Source organism: Protopterus annectens, chromosome 10.part0 (assembly GCF_019279795.1).
Source record: "Protopterus annectens isolate FY-2018-M chromosome 10.part0, PAN1.0, whole genome shotgun sequence".
Lineage (NCBI taxonomy): Eukaryota > Metazoa > Chordata > Ceratodontiformes > Protopteridae > Protopterus > Protopterus annectens.
In genome coordinates, this window is record NC_056744.1 from 1613008033 (window position 1) to 1613027135 (window position 19103).

Below are 19103 nucleotides of genomic sequence, written 5' to 3' on the forward strand. Positions count from 1 at the left end.
ACACTGCTTAAGCACAAATGGATATATATAAGAAATTAACAAGTTTCCATTTTTATTGAAAATGTACTGGAAGGAGAATTCTGTGTGAAGCTACTCTGACCCCACTTAATCTGCATGATTATTTTTTATTATACCATCTTTCTGGCACATCATGGGAATTTTTTGTATTTCAACAAGTGATTCTGGTAGTACTTACAAAATGAAAACTGTCAGTAACATAGATAAAGTGTATTTGTCTTGCTTTTTTATCTTTGGCTATATGTCTCTCTCTCTCTCAAACTCATCCCTCCTGTCTCAGATATTCCTTTTCCCGAATTGAAAATTTCCTGCTTGAAAGTATTGATGCTGATGGTGGCTGCAGAAAAGACAGCCTGCGTATCCTTAAAAAGATTCAGATCGATCACTGGGAATTACAATACAAGAAGGTGTTGGCATCCTATCATCTAAAGGTAAGATTCAGACTGCAGAATGTTCTCCCTTGTGCATTTACAAATTTATTACAGCAGGTTATATTTATGTATGCAAATTAGCTATAATCAAAGATGGTGATATTGAATGCCGAATGCAGATCAGTGATACAGAGGCAAAGTATTAGTCTGTGATGCTGACCTTTGAATGCAGCCATGTGCATCAACATTTTTTTCAGGGCACTTGGATTAGGTTTTGAGTAAATGTTTCTCCTCATTCTGAGGGTAGGTTATTTATGTGAGACTGAGGAAAATATTATCTAGATGCTAGCAGTATAAAAGGCACAGTGCATAAGTAAAATAAAGGCACTTTCAAAACCAGAAATCTTCTCCCATCTTGGATTCATATATCTGCTTTCTCAGCTTTGTGAGTTAAAGTTCTTCCTTTACCACCTGTCTGCTATATTCCTGCTTCACTTCTATTCCCTTCCACCACAAATGTTTATGTTTTTCTGTGCTTTATCTCTGGCCTTCAGCCTGCCCCCTTCTGTGCTGCTACTATTTATTCTGTAATGGAAGGATCACACTTATGTGAAAAAGAATGGGCTAAGAGCCAGATTGTGCTTTTAACTAACACAGGCAGACTTGTAGGCTTGGTGTGGCTGTGATCTAGACACCAGTTTCCCATAAGTGTTGGTATTTATAAAATAAAATAAATAACAAGTAAAATAAATTTCTGGAGGGATGCCTACTGCATGGTGGTTAAATGGTTAGATTTCTACTTCACAGCTTTAGAATGAGGGACTTAATCCTGACCTCTGGTCAGTGCCTGAATATGGTTTAATGTGTTTTCCCTATATCTGTATGAGTTTTCTTTGCGTAATCTGGTTTCCGCCCACCTCTCCTAAACATGCTGTTTAATTAGCTAAAGATATTGTATTTGCACATGTTGTTATGGTCATGATGAAAAAGTATCTGCGATAGATCGGCTTTACTAATATTAACTATTATTTGTTAATCAGGAAGGTTGGATGGTTCCAAGACCCTTTTTAGCCATAACCTAAGCTGCCAAGAAATCACAAAGTAATTTTCAACAAACATAGTTGAAAACATTCAAGAAAATCAAAAACTATGTCATAATTTACAAAGGTTAAACATTTGTGATAAGCATTTTCAGAAAATTTACAGATTGCAAAGCATTTGCCATTTAAATCATATATTGCAGAATATAGATAGTATAAAGACTTATAATAATCATTCTAGTTAAATATAAACAAGAATATATTGTGTAGAGAAGGGGGAAAAACAATCTGAACAATTTGACGCATGACCTAAGAAGTTATTCACTCTTTGATACTGATGACTTCACTGATTTGTGTTACAGAGACATGTAGACATGAGTTCATAGTTCTGTCTCTAAACATATGATGAGACAATTAAGCAATAATTTCTACATTATCCTGCATCATCGAAGCAGTTACATTTGTAGTTAGAAGTAGAGGAATCTTCTCAAATCGTGCAAGATTGTAAATTGCAGTATTTTATTTATACGAAAACCTCTAGAATGTTGACATTAGTTTAGTTAACATTTATTGTTTTGCAAAGTAAATGAGAAAAATCAGGTCTTTGCACTTTGACACTGTCCAAATATACTATATAATATGCTCATTTAATCAGTTTTGTTAGCTAATATTAGCAGTGTCTTTCCTAAGGCAATTTAAACGTCACAGTATTTAGAAGAACAGTAACTCTATCAGTGACAGGTAACAGTTTTGCTTTCTGTAGCCTATAGCAATGATGTTCTCTAATGGCTAAATGAAAAAAAAAACATATGAGTATTTTATTTCCAGCAATTTGTAGTAGAGTTGTGTGCATACAGCGATGGTCGAAAACTGGTAAAGTATGTCTAGGTTCCAATACATGTATTGCTATAACTCTGTGTGCTTTTGTGGTAAGAACTTAACAGATTTTGCAAAAAAACTTGTGCTGTTTTAAGATCTTGGCAGTTAAAGTCCTGAGTGTGTTTGCAAAGAGAGTGTTTGGTTCATTAGAATATCCAAATATTTTTGCTGTGCAGAGTATAGTAGCTGGACATCAAATGGACCCATGATAGACAGGAGTTTCAGCACTGCTAGACATTTAGAAGTACAGAAAAAAAACATTACTGTGGATTTTTCTGGGATGGTGGGCCTTTTATTGCTAGCTCACCAGTTCCAGAGAAATGTTTTTTTCTCCTCACTTTTATCTAGTATTTTTCACTAGTCCATGTCTGTTCCTTCTGTTCCTCACTAACTTTCACCTGTCTAATCTATATTGCTCTTTCTTTGTTCCCCTCACCTTCAGATGAACTCTATTTCCATCTGTTTCTCTTTTTATCCTGCTCTCTAACACCTATCGTCTGTGCACTGTTACACATCATTCCTCTGTATGCTTAATTTCTCACTATATTATGATTTTTGTATTCCTTTATGTTATTTGTAATATCTATAATCAGTCTTATCTTGCATGCCTTGCATAGCTATAAGTACTATTTAGAGTCTAGTTTATTGCATTGTAATTGTATTGTATTATTCTTACTTGTTGGAGCTCTTCTATGTGGGCCTCTACTGAAAATGGGCTCTACTTGGCCCCGTGGACTATCGGAGTAAACAAATGCCAATAAATAAACAAACAAACAAATAAATAAATAATAAATCTGAAGCTCAAAACTGCAAGGATTTGTGGAGTTTAGTTATCAAATTATATGGCTGAGTTGAGGTGTATCCCAGGTAAAATTGTTAATATAACAAAGATAAGTGAATGAGGAAGAATGGAACCCTGGATAACTCCTTTTATAAATGTTACAGTATCTCTAAGGTATTGTTTCTTATAAATCTAAAAGTTCCATTTATTAGTTAATTATAGAATCATTGTACAATTTATGTAGAGAAACTTAACTTGACTAGTTTGAGCAGTGTAATAAATTATTTCAAAAGTTCTCCTCTACTCTAGGAATATCACCTTTCTGCCTTCCTCAGGAAATATATATTTTTAAAGTTATTCTATACTCACTAATAAGGTTTCTTTCTGGTAGAGGTTGTGCACCTTCTGTTCTGTCTTTTCTGAACTCTGTCTTATCTATTTTGTGCCTATATAATGATGATGCCCCCAGAATTGCACAAAAGGTTTCAGATATGCTCTTACTTGCTGTCTATGTATAGTTATCTCTTCTTCCTAAGTGTGCCAGTATCCCGATGGACGTGCTACTTGTCCCACACTGCTGTTTACATTCATATCTTCAGAAATGAGTAAAATGGGATGTCTAGTCATGGTGGTACTATGAGCAGATGTAGTTTAACAGCTTTCTATTATACATTATGTTAGGCACATGTGCTCTACTTTCCAGTCAAGCTCGTTATTTAACTGGCCACTTGTCACTATCCAGTAGTTGTTTATTAGTTCATTTGTTCCAGATTCTACCACATTAACTGTCACTGGTAAATATGCATTGCAGTAAAATCAGTGTCTCTTCTGCGCAACTTAACAATATTCAAATCCTTGCAAAAAGTAAACTTTTCTGACATTTGTTTTACAACTTACACTCCTGCCAATGTTTTATTCAAGAAACACAGATGGTAGACACCCACCTGGATTCCACCAAAAAACAATGGATCTTCACACTTTCACATATGTTAATAGTACAAGTAATCATGAACTTGCCTTTATTATAAAAAATAAATCTTGGCAAATACAAATATATACAGTCATGACACAACTGTCAAAGCAGACAAGTTATCCATTAATGCTATTTTACAGATTTTTTTGTTTTTACCTTTAGTGTTTATCTCTGTTTTTGTTTCATGCGAAGACAAAATCAAACTTTTGAAGGGCTTGGTCCCCATAATGTAATATGTACCTGTTGGTAGTTAGAATACCACCCTTGGCTCTCTCTATAAGATAACACTTTATCACCCTTCTCCCCCAATCATAATATAGTTTTATCTATCCTTCAGGAACTTATGTTTGCTTATGACCTTTTTGACCCATACAGAGAAAAGTTTCCAGAGGACAAAGACTTTACTTGTTATTCTGTGACATATACTCCTATTTCTAACCGGATTGCTTCCCAATTTTAAATCCATTATAACCACACTAACTGACTTTGTAACTGATTCTGGACTGTTTATCTGACCACTCCAAAATTATACTTAATCTAAGTAGCAAACACTATGACAAACAAGTTTTGACTGGAAATGTTAATCCAAATCTTCTAAGGATGAATTAGTTATAAACAGAACAGAAAGGTAATTCAAAAACATTCTGCAAGATAATCAAGATTTTAAACATGACTTAGGACATTTGAAGGGGATTTGAAGGCATGTATTAGAGGTTACCTAATCAGCTTAGCTTCCAACATTAAAAAACAGATTGCTTGAGAAAATTTCAAATCTTGAATTGGAGATAAGTACAGTCAAGTCTGAACTTCAGCTTTCAAAAGTAGTTCATGAAACTCACACCTCTAATTTCTCTACTTTCAAATCTATGACAATTTAAATATATAGACTGCAAATATACCCCACCCAAGTTGCTTGCCAGCATTTTTGAATTAGACCATCTGATCAATTGCATCAACATAACGTCAGTAGATAACCGAGTAATTTCTGATGCATCTCTCATTCACAAACATTTTTGAAACCTACCAAAAATGCATTGTCTCCTTTAACCCCTTTATAACTAATAACTTAAATTATATTTATTTATTAATTTATTTATTTGACATTTGTTAACCAGGATGGTCCAACTGGGCAAAACCCTTTTTCAGTGGATGCCCAGGGAGAAAATCTCCATAAAAATAAATAAATACATAACCGTAAGTATGCAATGAAATAGCATAAAATGCAAATATTTGTAAATTTAACAATGCAATATCAGTAGTAATAATAATATCCTATAAGTAAGGAGTAAGAAGACAGATAGAGAGGATAATAGAGAAGGAAAAGAAAGGCAGTAGGAAGGAAGCAGAGCTAGAGTAGGGAGGAGTTCAAGTTGGATGATTACAGAGACAAGACCAGGTACTACTAAGATGCAGTTTCAGTATTTTCTTAAATTCATGAACATTGGAGATAATTCTCAAGGGTAGAGGAAGTTTATTCTAATGGGAGGCAAGAGAAGAGCTGAATAGATACTGTCCAACAGATTTATTAGGTTTGTAAATTTGAAGTAGATGTTGATCAGAACTTCTGAGAGATCGAGGGGGGGTGTAAAGAAAAATAAGTGTTGAGAGACTAGGGCAGCTGTGGGATTTATTTAGAATGGAATGAATAACTTGAAGTTGAGAAAATAAGAGTTGGTTAGGAAACTCTAACCAGTTAAATGATTTAAGAGTTAGACAATGATGAGATCTGAAAGACAGATTGGCAGCAAATCTGGCTATTTTATTATAGGGAGATTCTAATTTGGAAAGAAGAGAAGATTGTAGATTAGTTAGGATTTGTGAGCATTAAAATAGGTTACAAAGAAAGAAGGCATGGGCAAGTGAGATTCTGATGTCAAGGGTGAGAAACCTTTTATTTCTATACAATAAGCCAAGCTTTTGGTGAGTTTTCTTAATACAGTGATGCTCATGTAAGTCAAACTTGAGCCGATCATCTATGGTCACACCAAGGAGCTTAGTATGAGGTTCAGGGGAAAGGAAAGTATTTAGTGAGGAGATGGTAAAAGATTATTTCAGATGGTAGAGGGATTTTGGGAGGAAGAAGAGGAGTTTTGTTTTTTGGGGGTTAAGAATAAGTTGATTGTTAGATAGCCTTGGCTAATGGATTTTTGTGTGAAACATAGTAGATCTGTAGGGTTCTCTGAAACAGAGATGATAGTGGAGTCATCAGCAAGCTGAATGAGGGAGGACAAGGGACAAGACTGGTGTAGATGGTTGGTAAAGATGTTAAAAAAGAAGGGGACCTAGAACTGAGCCTTGTGGAAGGTCTATATTAATAGGGCGAAAGGGAGACAGTAGATAGCCATTTCACAGATTGCATTCTGTCAGTGAGATAGCTGTTGAACCAAGAGATAGTAGAAGTGGAGAAGGTGAGTTGGGCTAGCTTTGAGAGGAGGATGGAGTGCGATACAGTGTCATAGGCTTTAGAAAGGTCTAAAAAGAGGCAGGACACACATTTATTGTAATCTCTAACTAGACAGATAGAGTTGATAAAAGAGATGAGAGCAGTGGTTGTACTGTGAAAAGGGTAAAAACCATGCTGGGTTGGAGTAACCAGATTTTCCTGGATAAGACAGGTTAAGATTTGTTTGTGAAAACAACGTTCAAGAATTTTAGAAAGAGGAGAGAGAATTACTATAGGTCTGTAATTAGAGAGTTCAATAGAAGTTCCTCCCTTGTGTATAGGTATTATGTGGGACTTTTTCCAAATAGTGGGGACAGTTGATTCTGTAATGGAGTGATTAATAAGGATAGAGACAGGATATGCTATGGAGTTAACTGCAATCTTTAGGAAGTGAGGTGGTAGCTTATCAGCAGAAGGAGAACATGGTTTATGTTTAAGAAACAGGTTCTTAATGTATTTAGTAGGAATTATTTGTAATGAGAAGGGGGAGTTGTGTGGTTGAAAGGTGGTAGAAGGTGAAAGATTAGGTGGGTAGGAAGTCTGCATGAGCTTACTGATGGTATCAGTGAAGTATGAGTTAAAGAGAGATGCTGTTTCAAGTGGAGTGTTATTAGGACATGGATTGGGAGTTGAAGGATTGCCAGGGTGGAGAATATGGTTAACAGAGCTCCAGAATTTTTTAGGGTTTCTAGGTAAGGATGTTTGGTGAGTGAGATAGAAGTTCTTCTTATCAATGATAATGTGTTTCTTAGTCAGATTATGAAGCTCCCTATAAATTTGAAAATTAGGAGGAAATTTTGTTTTGGTCCAGAGTTTCCATGTATTGTCTCTTTTATGAATAAGAGACCATGAGAAGTTAGAGAGCCAAGGAGAACATTGAGATTTAACTCTTGACAAATCTAGGAAGGGCAAGAGAATCAAGAATGCTACGGAAAATAGAATTAAATTGAAATACAGCATCATCCAAAGGTAGGAAGAGAGAAAGGACCAATCAACAGCTTGGAGAGAGTTGTTAAAAGATTTGAGGGTCAAAGTTAGTTAGCTTATGACATACAATCACTTTATGTGGTCGAGACTGATGGGTGGAAAATCTTTGGATACACACAGGGCTGTGGTCACTTAGGCAGTCGGGGAGGGATTCCTGATAGTGATAGAGGTGAGGATTAGACACCAGAATCCAGTCAATTTTGGAGCTGGTGTTAGTAGGCTTATGATGAAAAGTAGGAGTAGAGACACGTTGAGTGTAACCATATAAGTTTAGACTAGAAGCAGGAGAGTTAGAGCAGATGGTAAACCAATTAATATTGACCTTTCCAAGTATTATGGTCACATTTGTTAAGTTGTCAGACATACAATGAAGAATCTCTTCAAATAAGGGAATATTATTTCCAGGGGGAATATAGAAGGAGACAATTGTTAAGGTTTTGTGTTTAAGTTTGTAGTCGGCAATAATAAGCTCAGCTGGGTGTAAAGAGGGATGAGGTATGGAAGAGGGGGTTAGGGTCAGGCGATCAGAATATAAAATGGTTATGTCTCTGCCTTTTTTATATGTTCTGTTGTGACGTATAATGTTGTAACCAGAAGGAAGGAATTCATTGTCATTATGTGGGTTTAGCCATGTTTCAGACAGAGTAACTATGTTTGTAGAATATTTGTCTATCCAAGAGTGAAAGTCACATGTTTTATTGAGGATACTGTGAAGATTAATGATTAAGATTAAGATTAAAGGGTTAGAGTTTTGGAGTGTGGGTCATGTGAGTGCAAGGTAGTTTGATAGCCAGAGGAAGTAAAGGATGGATTAATAGTGGGACCTGGGATAGAATGGATGTCCCCTGAGAGTAGTAGAGTGTTGAGAGAGAGAAAAAGAAGCGTAATAAAGGGAGAGAAATAGTGAATTTTGTTTTTGGTTCTATCGAGAGGAGAGGTCATAAGAGAAAGTTTGATTGTAGGGAGAGTAAAGTCATAGTAAGAAAAGAGAGAGGAAGCTATGATAGAGGCGTAATGAGTTAAAGAAAGTGAAGTGTAGTGTGAAGAAGTGGGAAAACAAGGTGGCAAATAAAGCTGATTGTGGTAAGAGGTTAGGGTGTATAGGTGTATAAGAATAAAGGATGTAAGGAGAGAGAGAAGAGGAGATGAAAACTAAAAGATTATCATAGTGGAATGAAATGGGAGAGTAAATCCAGATAGACTTGTGAGTGCATGAGAATGTAAAGTAGGAAGGAAAATAGGGTGGAGTAAGTAGTGGGAGGAGATTGGAGTAATATTAGAAGTTATAGGAGGAGCTTGTGAGATAGGGAAAGAACAGATATCCAACTACATATGAATTAAGTAACATTCTCTCGAACATTTTGAGAGATTTAGACAGACTTTTCAAAAGTTAAAGTGAACGAGGCTAAAAAGTATAAATCAGATAAAGCTAATAGACTAAATAAATTTAACACCCACTTTCACAAACACGTCAGGGTTTTTCAACCCAATAGACTTGTCTGATTATACAATCATATTAAAAGGAATGGAGTTAAAGATACATGTTTAAGTCAAAGGCTATTTTTATTCCACACATTTAAAAGAATATTATCCCATCTCTCAAATAAATTTGAATATTAAAATAATAACATAAATTCTTGTCAAATATTTCAGACTGGTAGCAAAACATATTATTTCTCATTGTGGACTTTATTGATTCCACACAGACCCAGGATAACAATAGCATGCTGGAAATGCTCACATACCATAATAAGAAGGGATGTACACAACAGGCAGTACTTGCATTTGAAACCAAAAATGTCTCTGACTGTGTTGATATCACATTGATGACATCCTCCTATGCCTACATAATATAACTATTTTGGTAAAATACCTTTTGACCTGATTCAGGATTGTAGTATTATTTCTCTAATTACAAGATGAACCTTGAAAAATCTAAATTTTACCAATCAGATCACGGCAACACAAATTTTAATGCTTACTTTACCAGCCTAACAATTTCACTAACAAAAAAAGATCATGTACCTTATACTAAAGTATAAACCATACCTATATTTATTTTATAGGCTAACTTTAGCGATTGCATTTCTAATATCTACATACATGGGATAAAGATCATTTTACTATTTTTAACTGTTTTAAAGATAAATGTTTTTCCTGAACTATTCCATGTCCCCAAAAATGCCATATCAAGAGGGGGCGTATCAGACTAGTTCAACACATATGGAGCAATAAAATTCTGAGGATAAAATTAAATAAACATATGTGGTCCAAAGACATTGGTATCTCACGATTCCAGATATACAGTTATGCTAATTAGTAGCATGTCAGTTTCAAGTTTCATTACAAGGACAAAATCAGCATTACCTGTGGATTCATGCAATTTATTGCATGCTACATTTAGTAAACAGCCCCTTTTTACTGCAGATCTTAGTGGTGGGGGTTCTTTCTGAATCCCAGGGAAACTTTTCAGGTCTCTTGCATTGGGCTTCTCTCTACCGTTGTTTGGGATAGTTGGGTTCTACCTTCCTGATTAAATTTGTCTAATCTTACAATTCTTCAAAGTCTTGTCACTGCAATATACTTGTATCTATATCTATATGTAGATACATACCTACACACGCGCACACATGCACATATGCGCGCGCACGAGTGTGCACACACACACACACACGCACATACCCATCCATTACCCCTTTTTCCCATTTTTTGCACATGGGGTTTGAGGTATCACCTGTAGCTGGGTGGCTAGCCATACTATGGTAGTTCTTCCACACTACACACTAGCATACACACTTACGCCTATAGCCAATTTAGAGTGTCCAGTCCACCTATTGCATGTCTTTGGAATATGGGAGGAAACCTAAGCACCCGGAGGAAGTCCACACAAACACAGGGAGGACATGCAGACTCCACACAAAATGCATCCCTGCTGAAAATCAAACTGGGGAACCTCTTACTGTGCAGTGACAACACTATCCACTGCACCATTGTGCCACCCTCCATGACCTACACAGACACACACATACACACACACACACACACACATATATATATATATATATATATATATATATATATATATATAAATAAACATACACATATATTATATATATAAATAAACATACACATATATTATATATATATATATATATATATATATATATATATATATATATGTATGTATATATAAAAGTTGGTGAGATCAGTGTTCTGTGCATTTGGGGATTTCCCCATTTCACCACTGTTGTGTGACCATGCAGTTTGTAAAAGTTCATTCCGACTCTTGTGAAGTGGAATCACATCTGCTTTCTTTCAAGCTTCAGGGACCCTACTGTCCTCCAGTAAGTTTATTTTATTTTATTCTATATCATTTGATTATTATTGACCAAGTAATGGTAGTGGCCTGCTAACTGGTAATTTTCTAACATATTATGAGAGATAATCATCAGCAAAATATAACTCACTGCAGATAGCTTAACTATAGTACAAAAATGCCAAGTAATATAATACAAGCTTAACTATAGTACAAAAATACCAAGTAATATAATATAAACAGTTATATAAACAGCAGTTTTAAACTAACAGCTGATGACAAAAAATTGCAATTTAATATTCTACGTGTAAAATAATACTGAGCAGTTTCACAGTTCAGATTCATCTAATTAGTCAACTGTTTTTATTAATAGCAAATCTGTGACACTCAGATTCCTAAATGTACCTTGCTGAACTATGCATGTATTTTACAAGCTTGCACATATGTCACTTTATATGACTTTGGGTCAATAATAAGTAATACAGGGGTGTACAGGAGTTTGATCCTTACAATACCCTTTATTTGATGATGTTATTTTTTACCTGTTTGTTGACTAAGATTATTGAACTAATTGTCCTTTTTCAAAGGCAACATGGGAACACTGGTTAAGTGACTTGTTTTAAGTCACACGTTAGGCATACAAAGGAGAAAAAATAAAATCCTGTACCATGTACACAGAAAGCAGCTCAATAACAGCTTAGAGCTTTAGCCCCCTGTGCTAGCTGCCAGATCTTAATACCTTGATTTATGTAATATGAGGTGCTAACAAGCCAGAGAAGCACTTTTGCTAATTTATACTGTTTCATATGATGCATTTGGTGACATAAAGTCAGTAAAAAAAAGGAGCAACATAAATTATTTATTGCAAATAACATACAAAATGTCAAGCAAGCAATAATGCCCAACAGGGTTTGTGTTATCGTGTTTTACAATGCTGTAGGCAGAAGGCCTCTACACCCCTGGAAGGGCATTATTTCCACAGTAACACACACCCTGGTGGGCATTATTGTGCTTAGAGAATGGGTTGTCTGTAAACTTGCTGTGTTTTACTTACTTACATTTTTATTACTACATTATTTTCTGTATATTTTTAATGTAAAATAGTTCCTCTGCCTAAGGTTTCAAACTTGCTGTAGTATATGTTAATGGTGTTGGAGGAAGCATTTTACATCCAAAATATAACACTTTAAAAATATCCAGGTATTTACTTTATTTTTTGGTCCCTTACTCCTAAAACATTTGGTTCATTGCCAGTCATTGGCAATTGAATTCACTACATAATGACATACATTTCAGTTTCAGGCTTTTATTTCCTTCAGAAAATTCATATTAACACAAATCCTTTTATTTAAGCAAGTTTGTAGTTTTATAAGAATAATTAAAATCTGTTCCTATTTTTGAGCCTTTGGTCCCCCCTTTATTTTAGGCTTTATCTAGATTTCTTCAGCTATAAAGTCCGCAGGTATACAAATCTCTTTACTGTTTCTGCCAGTGGTCAATCTCACACACACACACACACACACACACACACACACACACACCCCAGATTCAGACAATGCATGCTAACACAAATATTTTAAAATATGTTCCAATTTTGAGCCTTTGTCCACTGTTGATTTTAGGCTTATCCAGATATCTTGAGCTAAGAGGTCAAGAGGTACGCAAACCTCTTAGCAGCTGCTGCTTCTAGGGATCACTTGATCGCTCTCTAGCTTTCACACATACACACAGTCTCTTCTGCTTTCATGCATGCATTCACTCACAATAAATAATTTATTTTACTCTTTTTTTTTTACTGTCATTTTTACTGACTTTGTCACAAAATGAATCATATGCAACAGTATAAATGAGCAAAAGTGCAGATTTTTGCAGACAGAAACATAACCACACGTGCGCACACACACACACACACACACACACACACACACACACATATGCACACACGCTTTTTTTCTGTTTCATTTATTTTTTACACCTGCTAAACAGCAAAAGCACTTCTTAGTGAGTGTAAAATAATAGCTTGATCGATTTCTGTGCCACTCTCATGCATGCATACACTTTCACACACAATCACACATATGCTTTTTATTATTTTTTTTTTTCTTTTGCATTTTACACTCATTAAACAGCAAAAGCACTGATTAGCAAGCATTAAATAATGGTGGCCATTAGTTGAACAGCAGTTAAGAGAAACTGGGATGGTCGAATGTATAGTTCCCAATTTCCGTAACTCTGAAAATGTTCGAATCCACCTTAGTGAATGCTAGTTTGCATTTGCGATTGACATTCTGATTGGAGATCGCATTACAGTGGAGATTGGGAAATTTACTCTTTTCCTCGCTGTACTGTGATCTCAGAGTTTGTATATATAATATGAAGGGGGTGTGGGGGTGCAGGAGTACTAGTATGCATTCGCTCATATGCAATTGATGTTCTGATTGGAGATAGCATTACAGTGGAGATTGGGAAATTTACTCTTTTCCTCACTGTACTGTGATCTCGGAGTTTGTACATATAATATGAAGGGGGTGTGGGGTGCAGGACTGCTTGCCCCCCTGCAAAACGCAACTAAAACATCACCGCAAGTCAATGTAACCTGGGTAATGTTGATAATATCAAACTGCGAATTATCAACATTACCTCTGTTGTCGTTTAGATGAAATAATGTTTTTATTTCCAACATTTATTTCTGGCTAAGTGAATGCATGAAAAACTGAGATTCTTGATTTTGATAGTAAACCCTCCATAGCAGCTTAATATGCTTCTGTGAAGTGGCAGACTCATTTTTAAGTGGGCATTACCTGTAGATTAACACCCTGCTGGGGAACATTCGTTCTCCATTCAGGGTGCAATTTACAGGTCACCCATTCTCTAAATCATTAGCGATACAGCATAACAGAACATTAAAGTAGCAGTAAATAGAATTAAATCTTTCTAATGAATAATAAGGCAGTGACAAATTATATAATTACTTATGCTACTCATAAGGGGCAGCAATTATGTTAGACCTTCTTCACCAAGTGCCTAAGGGAACAGAAGAAAGCTATAAAGTAGGATAGTCCCCTTACTTTGCAGAGTATCACTGTTTATGTAGTAGAGTCACTAATAGTGAAAGCTTTAAAACCACACTGAATGACATACATTAACATGGAGGAGATGGCTATTAAATGGAGAAAGAAAGAGTGTTAGGCGGCAGAAGGTGAGCATATGGCCAAGAAAGAGACAGTCTCCAAGTATAAAAGCTTGTACATTAGTATGGAAGTCAGTACGATTTATTAGTTGTGAATTCAAAGTCATCTTGTTTAGAAAAACACAATCCTGGCATTTCCACCAGGAATTTAGCATAAAGCTGCACACCTAATTTAGAAAGGTCTGTAGAGTTTGTGTTGATTATCAATATCTGTATTAGAAAGGAACGGTCGCGCTCTATGGCAGGAATTAATACTTCTTTGCCAAGACTGATGTGCTTTTCCATAAGTGTCATCAATTTCTTCTGAGTTTCGCTCATATGAAGATGATGTTTAGGTGAGTGAGAGTGTAACCAGAGCCCAAGGCATTTAAATTGGGTAATGGTTTTCAACTGTAGAGGAAGATGAAGTGGTTATGTTCTAACTCTTATGAAGCTTTGTCAGTTTTGGCAGGGGAATCACATGCCTTTAGTTATGTGAAAGTTTATATCTGGCAGTTTATTCGAAACCTTTGCATGAGTAGTTACCTGACAGCTGCTAATTACAGAATGTAATATATCTGTGTTGAGGTCAGCACTCAGTACCACCACATAGAGGTGTAGCCAGCTATTCCTGTGATCAGAGCCATCTCCCACTATGATGACCAGTTACAAAATATGATGTCAGTGTATAAGATAGCATTTCTAGTCACATTTGTACTTATTTATATAGTTCTCTTGCAGGTAAATTATGCTTTGTCTGTGGTTCTTAAAGGTATTCACAGTGCTGGACTCAAGAGGGCATTGGTGCTTTATTGGGGAAAAACTTACCTTAAAGGAGAAACCATTAGTGAAATATCTCAAGGCCTGTTCTGGGGTCAGCCTTTTGGAGGAGATTGCTAAGTGGTCTTAACTACACTATAGGGGAAAACAGGGAACAGAAGAGGGAAAAGACGGAAAACAGAATTAAGGAATTCATGAAGCTACAACAGATTTGACATTCAGTACCTAATTTTGCAAGTTTTCTTTTTTCAGTGATATATGGCCAGGCATTGATAATATTGCTAATGACATAAAATATGACAATTTATCATCAAAAACTCAAAGCCTGTTATGCAAGCATCCAGTGCAACACTGAAGCCAAAAATCAATATCAGTGTTTTCTTGTCTGTGCAATGTCAGAATAACCACCATGCACTCTCATACTTCATTATTATGAACACAATGTTGCTGCATGATGGGGAAAGGGATCACAGCAGCATTGCCAAAAAAAACATCCGTAACAAAGGAGATAGAATTTTTCAATTCTATAAGAAGAACCAAGCAGATGTATTGGCAAATTTAGGCATAAAGAAGTAGACACAATTTATTTTATTTCTTTATTTTATCATTCTGTTGACTGGGTTGTTGCAATGGACTGAAATTCCATTTCAAGCACAGCCTCGGGCATAAACAAAAAGAGACATACAAAATGTATTTAATTCTAAAAAGCAAACAAAGAAACACAGATAGCAACAAAGAAGCAGTAGGGAAACATAAGAAAATGAGTAAGACACAAACATCAGGAAAGATCACAGCAAATGTGAAAATAAATTAACAAAACAACAAATGTAATATTCAGATATTAAGATAGTTAATTCACCCTAGACAATATTACAAGAAATTATAATTGGAACATAGTTTGAAATATAACAAAAAGCTATAATGTTAAGTAATATAGTCAGGAAATAGTAGTAGCAATTTTTTTTTATTCCACAAAAGTGGAAGATCGCTTTGGACACATCTGTGACTATTTTGTGTTTGTTTTGTAGATCCAGGGTAGATATTGCTAGGTACATGTTAGTTACTTCCTGCTAGGTACGTTATTCACTTCCTGTGAAGGTCTTAGTTCTCTGTATTTACCTGACATTCAGCTGGATTTTAGGAAGTTACAGTTAATCGAGTTTATTCTTACCTACTGATTTACTCTCGTCTAGACTAGAATGCATGTGACACAATAGTGAACAGCACCGCAGACTTGGCCAGTTTGCTCAAAGGAGGCTGTGAGTGTGATCTATTTCTTTAGGGTAATTTGTTTAACCCCATAGGCTTGGCTGTAATCCCTTGCCTCTTTGCTCCACACCATACTGTGGTATGTATCAGAAAGGTCAGTGCATGTTTTTGTAAGAGGTCCCCTTCCTAGGATATCCATTACTGAACAATCATGACAGCAGAGACAATTTATACTAGCTCCTGTCTCTGTTTTAGACATTCAAGCAGCACCGTACTCTAACACCTTCTGCTAAGAAGAAGAAAAAAAGCTGCCTCTGACTACTGATTTGGCCTGAAAGGAAAGTCCAGATTATTAATGGCAAAGATGTATGTTCTGTGCTCATTTCAAATGGCGAACACAATTTTTGAATATTTTAATAAAGTTGAAATTAAATTATACAAGGAGCTCGAAAGTCACTGTAACCACAATGGCTAAATGTATTATACAGGCAGTTATTTTTACAATTGTACATTTTAGCAGAAGTTTGAGTTTTAAATAAATGACAATGAACAAACACACATCAGAGGGTGCACTGATAGAAGGATTTTACATGTCTTAGCTAGCTTCTAAATGAATCTGCATTGCTGCAAACTGTCACAACAATTTATGTCTCTACCATTTTAGTGGGGCAAAAGCTCTCAACAACTGGTGTAACTTTAGTGCTGGGACCACCTTTGTTGGTGTTTGTTACATTCCTGTATAACCTTATAAAGTCACTTGTAATTACTTATCTGAACAAGAACACAATGTCCTCTTTGTGACACTTTTTTCTTTCTCTTTATTTTACCAGCTGACCTTATTTTGGGCATGTGAAAAACACCCAAACTCCAGCTCTTGGAGTGATCTTGCCATGTCCTTCAGAAGGTTGGTGGATTGCCTCATCGGCCATTTATCGAAGATGCATCTTCCCCACTATTTCGTAGATGAGGTCAACATGTTCAGAACTGATAATGACAGCAAAGTAAAGCTCCAAGAGTTATGTGAAGAAGTGAAGAAGCTAAAGAGAAACCCAAAATACTATCTAAGTACAGAAGCCTAATGTCAGTTGCACTGTTATAATGTTCGAAGCAGAAGGGTTCTAGGATAAAGTTATTCAGGAAATAAAGGCCTTACACCAAAGAGACAGGAAGAACTGACTATCTGATTACATACTGCGATAACAAAATATTTAGTTGAATAAAATTATGGTCTAAGCTGCATGCTGAGTTTTCTGTTCTAATTGTTGCAACAGAAGTTGTATTACTAGAAGCAACCACTGATCTGCAAATATTTTACTTTTGCAAAAGTATATTAGTAATTCAGTGAGAAGTGTAGATTACAGAATGGAGTACAATGATGCAGAGTGCTCAGTTCTAAACTGAACGTTACTCATCGACACATACGAAAACAAGCACTAAAGCTAAATTAGGCTATATGACCCATCAAATGTATGTATTCCTCACATTTGCCATCACATCAGCACCAGAATTAAATTCAGCAGAGCTTCTTGTTACTTTCCTGAAAATAAACACAAATAGTGAATATGTATTAATGTCTGTTACATTGCTCCTGGCGACAATACTACTTACTGGAAGATATAGGTTCATAGGTTAGTACTAGGCTAACTTCCCTTATGGGCCATTTTTTTAAGCCTAGCCAATTACTAAATGTCAGAATCAAACCCTGCACCTTGTGTTTCTAAGGTAAGCACCTTAACCATTACGCCAACCTTGGATATCCTCAACAGTTCCACAAGAAAAAAAACTTCCAGTTGATGTCAGTATCAGTTAGTTGGACATAACTTCTAACTCCCCTACATCTAGCATGAACTTATACTACAACTAATTAACAGTCCCACACATTATAGCAAGACATTGAATTCCTTATTAGATAGGATCCTAGTATCAGACCCTAGCAAATTCACCACCACAGGTACAATGTCAGACTCTCTCAGTGACCATCTCCCAGTCTATACAACCATGCATCCTACACATCCAGTTAAACAGCATGTTTATAAAACAACATGCAACCTGTTCAAGTTTAACCCAGAAATATTCATTACTATCACTGATTGACTGAAACTTCCTAAAAGATTTCTCTTAGATGATGGTGTAAATGAATTCAATAGAACTTTCCTAAATATCCTAAATAGCCAAGCACTTCCTAGAAAAAAACAAAATAATGCAACTTACCTATCCAGAAAGTATAGAATGTTAATGCAGGATAGAGAAAAATCATAGAATGAATAGCAAAAATATACAGTATCACAATATCTTGTAAACTTTCCAATGCTCTGCAATTGTACAACAAAGCAAATAAATGGATAAAAACTATACTATACTATAACAACTTTTAGAACAACAGTAAACACAACCCTAAAAAATCTGGTCAACCATTAAAGAAATTTTACATCCCAGCCATAAATTCAACCCTAACCCCTATCCCAATAACTCACCACTTGAAACTGCAATAGAATTTAACTCTTATTTCATAGATAATATAGCATAGCTAACCAAGGATTCCATAACATCTAATCCCAACCCTGCCCAACAGCCACATGACATCACAACTTTCACTTGCAAACTTATGCTCACATCCTATATAAAGCTACTCTTAAACAACTCAAACCATGCTCTACTTCCAAGGGAGTACCTTAAAATAGCAGCCGATAACATTGCCTTATTCTGTACTTACTCTTTATAAATAGGTCAGTCTAGAAATCCCCCCCCCCCAGAAAATAAAATACACATTATGCCTCTACACAAAGGAGGAAATTTAACAGACATTACTAACTTTAGTTCTATAGCAATCTTATCCCACCTCTCCAAAATACTTGAAAAATGTATTCAAAACAAGTGATAAACTATCTCCTGCTGGAAGAACTCCTGCCCCCATACTACATGGCTTCTGTCCCTCCTATAGTACTAACACACTGCAGTATAGATACTATCAATAAAGCTAGAGCTAACAGCAAGCTAGTCTTCTTATTATTTCTAGACTAGTCTAAAGACTTCGACACAGTTTGTCACAACAAACTTCTACTTCAAATGTTCTCACTACGTCAATCACAGCCCACCATTCTGTCATTCAAAAGTTACAAATCAAAGGTATCAATCAA

The 19103-nt window shown here is 35.7% G+C and overlaps 1 protein-coding gene across 1 annotated transcript in view; it reads left to right on the forward strand.

Moving 5' to 3' along the window:
- Nucleotides 1-17947, forward strand: part of LOC122814352 (protein mab-21-like 3) — a 71013-nt gene extending 53066 nt beyond the window's left edge. Inside the window, exons 3-4 of the mRNA XM_044086937.1 lie at nt 299-449; nt 16797-17947. Coding sequence (XP_043942872.1) covers nt 299-449; nt 16797-17045 — 400 coding nt within the window. The 3' untranslated portion in view covers nt 17046-17947. The remainder of the gene's footprint in view (nt 1-298; nt 450-16796) is intronic.
- Nucleotides 17948-19103: the final 1156 nt, after the last annotated feature.